General features: G+C 41.4%; 1 protein-coding gene across 5 annotated transcripts in view; it reads left to right on the forward strand.

Annotated features, from left to right (window-relative positions):
* Positions 1-10,843, forward strand: part of LOC119660548 (HEAT repeat-containing protein 5B) — an 80,781-nt gene extending 69,938 nt beyond the window's left edge. For 2 of the 5 annotated variants that reach the window (XM_038069183.1, XM_038069186.1), the window contains 3 exons: positions 8,954-9,556; positions 9,693-9,707; positions 9,784-10,843. In XM_038069183.1, the coding sequence (XP_037925111.1) occupies positions 8,954-9,556; positions 9,693-9,707; positions 9,784-10,121 (956 nt within the window). In that variant the 3' untranslated portion in view covers positions 10,122-10,843. The remainder of the gene's footprint in view (positions 1-8,953; positions 9,557-9,692; positions 9,708-9,783) is intronic. The other 3 variants (XM_038069185.1, XM_038069188.1, XM_038069187.1) reach the window with 2 other exon arrangements.
* The last annotated feature ends 276 nt before the right edge of the window (positions 10,844-11,119 follow it).

Below are 11,119 nucleotides of genomic sequence, written 5' to 3' on the forward strand. Positions count from 1 at the left end.
ATGATCATGTAAAGTTAGTTTACCAAGCCATTAAGATTATAGTTGCCATCCTATGTCATTGCTTATGCTGGAAAAGCGGATTCCATGGCACGGCATAACTGACAGTAAAATCGTTGTCCTTCCTCGATGTACGGTCTATCAACTGCCATTGCAGTACAAAGTGATGTTAGTGGTGAGGTTCGTTTGGGACAAAATAGTTGAGGCGAGGTTAACATTGTTTATGCGTCGAGTGACATCGAATTGAATACTGTCCTCGCTTAAACAACACTATCCAGATAAGAAAATATTCTCGTGATTAATGCAGATATATTAAAGGGGTGAGTTAACCAGTTTTGGAGAGACTGCAAAGGCTGAAGGAAAGAATTTCACGAAAAGACTGTCAAGCCTAGCCGCTTTTCTCCACATGACGGCGTTAATTCTAAAGATGATTAATTTCATTCCGTATGTTACGGTAGCTCCCCATTTCATCTACGAGAGTGAGAACTTCATCAGTTGGTTTAGGATTTATTATCGGGGTGGAGGTTTTCCTTCCGCTCCTTGAGGTGTATCAATATCGTGGGTAATAAGCCTTCCGTATTTGATTGGACTATCGAAGGATTTACCACCACCTGCAAAGATATTTGTGATGTGATATACAGTGGGGATAGTTGCGGCGGCTTCTGTTTCCCTGACCAAGGAAATGATGAATTTCCTTTTATTGCAGCCTTCTCGGGCTTCAACGCTGTGTCAGGGCTCTGGCGCCTTGTGCTTGCCTCCACTCGTAGCGGTCATCAGAGTTCTCAGTATTTTATGTTCGATCCGCCTCCACATTTTTCATGGCGGCTCAGTGCTGTAAGTAATGCCCGTAACAAGAACAATAAGTGAGAATAATCGTGTGAAGTAGGTCTTGTCAGTTCATTTTAACATGTACAAATTTTAGAAAAGTAATTGAATTGAGATTTGGCTTTTTAATGAGGAAGTGAAGATTTACTCCTAACTGTATATTTTCAATAGAATTACAAAAGTTTTCTTATAAATATGTAAAATAAAAAGTTCAAATGTAATAACCAAAAATAAAAAAAAATATGCCAAGCCACGAAATGTGCCACTACTGGCGATTCTAACGCGGTTCCAAAAACTGCGTTCGCTGGGGGCAGGGCGACGTCTACCCGAAGTGTAATAACACGGCGCCTTACAGTATACGACCCCCTTAGTGGATGCAATTATCTGGTAGACACAGGCGCGGAAGCCTCGTTCCTTTCCGTCTCCAAAACCAAGAAACTATTTCCCCAGCAGCTAAAATTAGTGGCAGCAAACTCCACGTGCATCGCAACTTACAGCTACAGGTAACTAGACATGAGTCTTAGCTTGCGTAGAACCTTTCCGTGGCCCTTCATTTTGGCTGAAATCAGTGACGCAGGCGGTAGGCAGGTAGGCGCAAACTTCCTGTGTCACTGTGGGCTGCTGGTAGATATGCAGCATAGGTCGTGGATAGACCCCACAACCTCTTTTCGGTCGTCAGGGAAAAATTCAACATGCTCTAATAACAACACTCTATCATATTTGTGGACGTTGCAAATCCACGCATTCGCGCATTCCTTCAAAGATATCGCAACATTACTACTGAGTGTAGTATCATGTGTTTTCTCGACATTAGATCTCGCCAAGCGCTACGATCAAATTCCTGTAGCTCCCGAAGTTATTCCAAAGACAGAAGTTTGCACGCGTTTCGGACTTTTCGAGTTCACACGGATGACATTTCGCCTGTGTAATGTGGCGCAAATCAGATTCATCCATTCTGTACTACCAAACTTGGACTTCTGTTTCATCCACTTGGATAACGTTCTGGACGCTTCTGTGGCGGAGCGATACCGGCCGTACTGGGAGAGAGCACAACCCGCCACAAGGTCGGTTAGAGTAATTATGTGGAGTAGACCTTGTCGGTTCATTTTTTCAAACTTTAGAAACATAAATGAATTGAGATTTTGCTTTTCAATCACGGCGTGAAGATGTACTCTTAACTTTATATTTTTAATAGAATTAGAAAGTTTTGTTATAAATAAAATAGAAGCACCCAAGCATTCAAAAAATGGACTAACGATTTCGTCCAGGGCAGAGGCAACAGAGGCTGCCTCACCTCTGTCTTGGGAGTAGCGTGGCCGAAAGTGGAAACAACTGGAAAAACGCTCCTTTATATAATCGCAAAAACAAGATAAGGTAGCGAATTATATTGAAGTTAGTTCGCCAGTAGTCTTTTGTTTTTTGAATGCTTGGGTGCTATGCTCTAAAACAGCAGTTTGCACACGTTTCGGACTTTTCAAGTTCAAATGTTTTCAGTTCAAGTGTAATGTGGCGCAAATCTTCCAGAGATTCATCCATTCTGTACTACCGAACTTGGACTTCTGTTTCATCCACTTGGATGACGTTCTGGACGCTTCTTCCGCAGAGCCTGAGCATTTGGCACATCTCGAGTGCATTTTTCAACGCCTGCTTGAAAATGGCCTAATTCTCAACGTTAACGAATGTAAATTTCTCCAACAGCAGGTGAAATTTCTAGGCCATTCCATCACCCCAGACGGCATTCAACCCGACCCTGTCAAGGTGGCAGCGATCGCGAGCTTTCTGCTGCTCATGACTGCCAAAGTCCTTAGAAGGTTCTTGTGCGTGGTATACTTCTACCGTCGTCTTCTGTCCAAAGCCGTTCACCACTAGTCATTACTTAACGCCTTCCTGTCTGGTTCTAAGACCAAGGATTCGCGAGTGATTGTGGAAACCGTCCAAGCGTTTGAAGCCATTAAGCAACAGTTGGTGGACGCTACTCTTTTAACAGCCTAGCCGTATTTGTCGATGCCTCAGGCACAGCAGTAGGTGCTGTTCTTCACCAAAAGGTGAATTAAAGCTGGCAACCATTGGATTTCTTCTCGAAATGGTTGAATCCCGCTCAACAGAATTACAGCGCCTATGATCATAAATTATTGGCCGCGTATCTGAGTGTTAAGCACTTCCGATATTCCCTTGAAGGCAGACCATTTATCGACCTTAAGCCTCTGACAAAGCGTCCCCTGGCCAACATCGGCACTTAGCTTACATCAACCAGTTCACATCCGACATTCAACATGTGTCCAATACGCTTTGTCTCGGATCTCCGAGATCAACATCCCAGCCGCAGTCGATTTTTCGACAATCGCTGTGGCCCAGAAGAATGACGCAGTTCTTTAGAGCATGCAATGCGACTCCAAATACAAATTCAAGAAGTTCCCTATCTTTGGTTCACATTCCTCTATCTACTGCATTCGGACAACGAACCGGTTAGTCTCCAGCAAGTATTTCTGGCCGTCCATGAACAAGGACGTGAACTTTTGAGCCAGAGTGTGCATCGCATGCCAAAGGTGTAAAGCCACTAGACATGCTTGGAAGGAAGTAGGTGTATTCTCTAGGTCGACAAGGCGCTTCCACACTATACACCTCGACATTATAGGCCCTTTTGAATATAAAAGGGAATTCCATACATGCAAAAAGGAGGTTCCAAATTATTTTCACAATAGGCATGTGGCGCGAAAGGCCTGAATTGGTACTTTTTTAAGCAGGTATTGTTCTAACATTGGTTGCAAAGGGGGACGGATTCATATTCTCAAAAACTACAGAACCGAAAAATTTAAAAAAAAATCATAATGAAAATCTTAGGTGATATCTAGGTATCAAAAAATCACAATGAGATTCTAATGTGATATCTAGGTATCCAGATATCCCTCATATTGATAACTCCTCAGATATTATTATTATATACTGGGAGTTTGCTCCTGTGTCGTTCCTCTGTATACTGGGCTCACCCCCAGACTTAGTAAGCGTAATTTTCAGTTACACTTGTAACACGCACTCTTTGGCAGTACTTTTCACACATCTTTTTATTTCGACTTTTTTAATTCGAAAGCACACTACGATCTAGAGTCGAATTTGTTCGGTTATCTTTGTCATCCAAGATGATATAAATCATAAATAAATATAGCCAAGTGAATCTTTGATCATGAAATATTTTAACTACTTATTTCGTGAATAGTCACTTGGATAAAGTAAACTCTAAATAGAAGTGAAGTTTTCTCTTTGAGAGATTTTGCTTTTAAAATCAGATTATAGAATTGGTCCTTAGCATTTATTAGGGATCAATAAAGGCAATCTGGTACATGTTTACTTAGTATTAGGTCTACCGGAAAGTGCTGTCCGTTTAGTTATAACAAGTTTCAACAGGTATGTAAAAATTCATTTGACGTATATTTGCCCCTTTTTTTATCGTTGAGTGCATGTGAGTGAATGATCGAGCCATCATATGTACATCTCGGCTTGCACGGTACAAAATCGAATCTTTCTTGGTCTGGATCACTTTGGATAAAAAGTGGATTACTATGGGGACATTGTATGAAGAAGTGCATATTGTCACCCTGGAAAACCTGCCCATTCCACCTCTAAGTCCAACTTGAGCTTGAACAATAATTTGAATAATTTGAGACCGGCTATGTTCAATAGGAATGGCATCATATTGCTTTATGCTAATGCTAGGCAACGTGCTTCTAAAGGAACGCGTTGGAAACTGGCAGAGCTAGATTGGGAAATTTTGCCAAATCCACCATACTCAACAGACGCAGCACCCTTCGACTATGACTTATTTCTGCTCTTACATTTTTTTATAGGACAAAAAATTCAAAAACCAAAAGGATGTCAGACAAACACTGGTTCAATTTTCCATTTTCTAGGGTAGAATTTTCTTTAAAAATGGAGTATACGAATTGCCCTCACGCTGGGAAGAAGAGAGAAACAGGTAGGTTAGAAGCAGAGAGATAGAGACCAACGATCGGTTTGGTCTGTGAATTCAAAAGAGTTCTGTTCTGGGCTCGCTTTTAAACCTTTTTTCCTTTCCATTTCTCGATGTTCGTTTTATGCTGATCCCAAAATGTGCATCTGTTTCGTTTCACTGCGGGTTGTTCACTCAACAGGGTTGACTTAAATGCCAACATTATACCGACAACTAATAATTTTGCGTTTAGATTTTCTGGATGTATACTGCGTTCCTGTTCTGATTTGTCCTCGAACCAACTCTTCGTAACACTATTTCTTTCAACATGAACGGGGCAACGACTGGTATTCGGTCTAGGTCTGCCAAATATTTCGGCTTTGCGCCGAGGTCTACTAATTGCTACTAAAAGCTGACTGGCGTTTTCGCCTACGTTATTGCTCCATCTGAAGCAGGGTTTGCCACGTCTTCTTTTTCTGCCATATGTAGATATTGCTCTTATAGACCTATTGAGTCGGATTTTGTCCAACTAACAATGGTGGTGTCCGGATAGCTGAGTGGTTAGAGCGCAAGGCTGTCGTAGCGGAAGGTCGCGGTTCAAATCTCACTGGTGGCAGTGGAATTTGTATCGTGATTTGACGTCGGATACCAGTCCACTCAGCTGTGAATGAGTACCTGAGTCAAATCAGGCTAATAATAATCTCAATGCTGACCACATTGCCTCTTAGTGTACCGTTACGGTCTTGAATGAAGTGCTCTAACACACTTCAAGGCCCTGATCCAACATGGATTGTTGCGCCATCGATTATTATTATATTAACAATGGTTAGATGTTTCGAGCGGAACAGTTTTTTGTTAACTTTAAACAGGCTCTGTTGGCTGCCAATAATCCTGCGCGGATTTCATCGTTGTAGCTGTTATCGGTTGTAATTTTCGACCCTAGATAGTAGAAATTACCAACGGTCTCAAAGCTTTATTCTTCGCTTCTTGGTTCTATGGTGCTGACGTTGCCACCATATATTTCATCTTGCCTTCATTAATGTGCAGCCCAAGATCTCGTGCCAATCGCCGATTGTTCGATCTTAATGAAGGTAGATTGCACATTTGGGGTTGTTCTTCCCATAATATCAATATCGTCGCAGGGGCCAGTAGTTGGATCTATTGGATGATACCTCTTGCACTTACACCAGCATCACGGATCACCTTTTTCAGGGCCAGATTAAAAAGGCTGCATGATAGGGCATCTCTTTATGTTAGATTGTAGTTAATGGTGCATATTGGCCAAGGTCAGCCTAGTTAGTCATAAGATAGCGGAAACTATCTTATAGATGCTACTCGGCAACGTAATAATTTTATAATTGCTGCATTGCATGATATCCCTCTTTTTATGTATGTCCTATTGCCAATCGTCAAGCATTGATTCCTTGTCCCACACATTGAGCATAAGTTGATGAACCGCTTTATATAGTTAGTTGCCTCCATATTTAATCAATTCGGCTGTAATTTCATCTACTCCTGTGACTTTTAATTTGTAGTTGATGCACGGATGGTTTCTTCCATGTTTGGTGGCAGCATTTGTCCGTCGCCTCCAATTAGCGGGACCCACAAACTCTCTTCTGAACGGGACAAAGGCTGAAGAAGAGGAAGAGGTTAGTTAGTGTTAGTTGCAGTTATTGCGGTATCTATTTCCCCTTATAGATGTTACAGAGGACTCTGTTCGCTTCAGTGTTCATTCTCACCTGATTATCAGAGCGAATTGCCCATCTAAATTGATCTAACAAAAGCATACATGTATGTAGTGAAAGTAATTACCACTGGTACTAAGGTGCACACGTGTCTATCCTATTGGACACTACCCGCAAGCTTAATTAGCGCAGACATAAGCATACACATGTCTGTCTTGAGTAAAGATACGCAAATAACTAAAAAAAAGCTAAAAAACTAAAATGTTCTCATGGACTCCGTTGTTTATATAAGTTCACTTAATGATGATGACGTTGTGACGGCTTATATACACTTGTGGTGCAGCAGGATTCGCAGCATTCGAAATTTATTTCGAATGAACTCGCCACAGGAGTGGAGAGCCAGCGGTGAAAAAGTGGCGTTGGTTGGAGGCAGAGGGACCGCATGGAGAACAACCTGTCTCTTCTGCCTCCGGCCTTTACTGTAGACAGATGCGGATAGCGATCAGTAATTTTAGTGTGAATTAAGTTAATTGGAGTTTACAAAATATTATGAATATACAGTTACGGATAAATACATCATCATCACAATACAGTAGTTTTAGTAGTTCAAAATGAAGGAAACTTCTACGGCAGCTCGTACCCACTTCGAAAGTGTTTCTAGTGTTACATCAAGCGGTACTTTCACCATCATAGGGATTGACCAACATAAAAGTGACGAATTCAGCCGCGAAGAGTTCCGCTGGAATTGTGCCGAATGTTCAAATGGTTAGTCAATTCATACAGAACGTCTAGCACAAATTGGTGACACCGAGAACTCGTACCAGCGGAGCGAGAAATTAAGCCCGCCGCAGCCACCGCAGACGCGATAACCGCCGCTGCAGCCGCCAACATCAGCGCAGCCACACAATACACCTCGACATAGTAGGACCTTTGCGAGATTCGCACGGTTACAAGTATTGCCTCACAATCATCGACAGGTTTACGCTGTGGCCTGAGGCAATACCTCTGAAAGACATTACGAAGCCCTCTGTCGAGATTGGATACCTCGCTTTGGCGTCCCTGCAGTGGTCATCACTGACCGGGCAATGCAATTTGAGTCCACCCTTTTCTCGGAGTTAGGCAAACTCCTGGGTTTCAGCGGACTACGGCATACCACCCGCAATCCAATGGGATGCAAGAATGTTGGCACCGGACGCTAAAAGCCGCCATTATGGCACGCGACGATCCGTCCTGGACTCAAGTCTTCCCTCTCGTCATACTCAGCCTACGTACAACCCGCTGATCGGAATTTGCTGGCAACCCCGCGGAGCTGGTATACGGGGAGAACCCAAGACTCCCAAGTGATCCGGTCTTCGACAAGAGAACGGGTTTCACAGAGTCGGGGTTGGTGCGTCTGCTGAGAGACAATCTCCGACGCATGAAAGCCACACCTCCCACTCGACACCCGTCTGCACCTATCTGTGCGCCCAAGGAACTGGGCACGTGGACGCACGTCCTGTTCAGGACGGATGCCTCCATATGAAGTCCTGTACTGCGTTCTCGAGCGGGGAGAACGTTTCTTCCAGCTCGAAATTGGTGGGCACAAAAAGGCGGACTTCCTGTCCATGCAAGCCAGTGTGCGCCCCAAAACAACGGCGCGTTCACTCCGCGGACTGATGGGGAACGCAGTTCCGGGTTCGGTCGCTTCGCGGTTTCATCTGGGGGCGGAGTGATGTGGCACAGGAATGTTCAAATGGTTAGTCAATTCATACAGAACGTCGAGCACAGACTATATATTACTTATATAGATACTATACACGTCGCCTCGACCGTACGTAGACCAACGCCATTCACATATCAATCAGCAGCCGACATTCACTACCAAGCAATAAAATCAGTTAAGTCAAGAATCCCCATAATCACATGCACTCGAAATCATTTTCTAAACCAAACCCAGCCAAAAGAATAGCCAATCATAAGTACAATAGATTCCCAAGCGATGTTCGGCCTTGGCATCAGCTCGGCACTCAACAACTGCCGCCGCCAGTAAGTAATATCATCATCACGTTGTTAATGTGGAGATGTTAGGTAATCTGGTGATGTTAAGTAATACAGTGATGTTAGGTGATGTTGTAATGTTTGGATCACGCTCGGTGATGGCAATGTGATACTACACTTTAAGGTGATATTACATGCATCATCTACCCATTTCTACTTTGAGAACAACACTTAAGCGTTTTATCTTCTTAATACTGAATTTAAATGAACATATCCGAATGAATTTTTGATCATGGAATATTTCAAGACTTTATTTCATGAATATTCACTCGGATAGAGTAAACTTCAATTAAGAGTGAAGTCTCCTTGTTGAGGAACTTTACTTTTAAAATCAGATTATAGAATTGGTCCTTAGCATTTATTAAGGGCCAATAAAGGCAATCTGGTACATACTTAGTATATATTTTGATGACTTTTGAATTGAAGATGAAATTATTAACTCTCGCTCAAATTTTAAATCCTTTAGGTGCCGTGACCATTCTTCCAACCATTCTCTACCTAACAACGAGCATCATCAAAGAAATTGCAACAAAATCTATAAACGATCAAACAGTTATTGCCAATTACGGATCAATCCAGTCAGCCCTACATTGCCTGAAATCAGTCTGTACCGACAAATACGTATCAGACGAAAGAACTGCAACGGAATGGAAGAAACTCCTACAAAGTTGTTTGGCCAGCATAATTGATCTAACAAAAACTGGTTGTGATGAGACAAAAGTCGATGAGGTGACCATGATGCTGGCAATTGCCGTTTTCATCCTTCACACCGGGGCAAGTGTCGTATCAACTCCGTCCTTACAATATCCGTGCATCAATCACTTCCGACAATGTTTGCAAAATGAAAATGAAATTGTAAAGTTGAAATGTACGCAAACTGTTCGATCAATATTCGCTGGGGCTGATTTAAAAGTGGCGACTCCATATATTCATGCATTGGCGCCGAGGATTATTGAAGGATTGTATTTAGAGAAGGCTAAAACGCCAAAGACAGATAATGAGCTGGCTGTCGTCCTGGAGAGCATTTCGACTGTGGAAACGTTAATTGAACTTGCTGAACCGAAAAATCGTAAGTTGTGTTTTTGTTTAGAATATTCTCGAAATTTGTTTGAATAAATTTTGTTGATATTGGATGTATTAGTAAATAATTAGATTGATAAATGAATAACTTTATGTCACATTTAATCACGCTTTCCTTCAAAAAGGAAATTTGATGCAAGGTAAAGTTTGTGTTGGTTGTAAAAACTTAGATTTTTCCAAGGCTTTCCATTGTAACAATTGATTTTCACTCCACAGGAATCCAAATGCTCACCCTATTGATTCCGGTTCTCATCAACTTCCTGATCGATGCCGCTAAACTTCGGCAGGTTTCAAAGCAAACCCGACAACTACACGAGCAATCATTGCAGTGGTTAATGCGCATTGGCCCAAAATATCCCCAGGAATTCAAAACGATGATGTCCCAATCACCGGATTTGCGTTTACGTCTCGAAACAGCTGTTCGGAACAACCAACAATCGACAAATAATTCCAATAAAGCAGCACACGACGCCCAGAATGCATCAAAGGCAATGGGTTCATCACAACAAAAGCCAACAATTAAACTTAAAACTGATTTTAGTAATTTCTCGTAGATTGTAAATCAATTATATCGTATTTATGTGAAGTTGGGAGGGGATATGGTTGGAGCTTTGGCGGTTCAGGAGGCGGGGTTGAGTTTACCCGATTGCGTCACTTTCTTTTGAGCTCATACGTACATTCTAAATTTCTCAAGTTTTTATTGTAACAATAATGGCATCTTCAGCTCCGCGGACTTGAATCATATTTCAGCTTAGCTTGACTTTCTTCTGTTGGTTGCAATCTTAAAGATTTATCGAACAGCAACACCCTAAGTGCGATATCTCTGAACCCTTATCACCTCCAACTACTTCAACTTCGACCCTATCTCCTCCTAACTGGATTCTAACGTCTTCTATAAACATTTCAATTTGATTTAGTGTTTTCAATTGGGAGGATAGAAACGTGGCAAAAAACTAGAAAGAAATTTCAGTAAAGCTGGATTTTCTTAGGGAATTGCTAACTTAACGAATTGGATAATAATTGACATAGAAAATTATATAAAACTGTTGAATTATTTAGAAAACACAAAATTATCACGTAGTGACAAAATCAAATAAGAGAATTTTATCAATAAATAAATAATTCTGTTAGAGTAGCAAGAGTGGATGTGATTTTTAAGATTGTGGAAATTATATTTAAAGAGTATTTAAACGATGGAAGCTGGGAGTGAAGAGAGAGGATATATTTATAGGTTTATTCATGTTTATTCATACAATTATACCAAGTTCTGCTTTTATTTCTGACGCTTTGGTTTTTAAATTTTATTCAACTAATTATTTAGTTTCGGTATATCTGACTGCAATTACGATTAGCAGCCTAATAGAAGGGATACCATAGCCCATTCTATCAAAATTTGTTCAATGCCAGCTTTTTCGTAGTTCTATTATGAGTTAGGAACTTATACAAGAATTTTCTTGAGTTGATGGCCTCATGATTTAAAATAAATTTCATTTTCTGATATATTAAAAGTTTGTTCTTCTTTACTAATTTACACTGTATACATTCGTGATTT

The sequence above is a fragment of the Hermetia illucens genome, chromosome 6, assembly GCF_905115235.1.
Source record: "Hermetia illucens chromosome 6, iHerIll2.2.curated.20191125, whole genome shotgun sequence".
Lineage (NCBI taxonomy): Eukaryota > Metazoa > Arthropoda > Insecta > Diptera > Stratiomyidae > Hermetia > Hermetia illucens.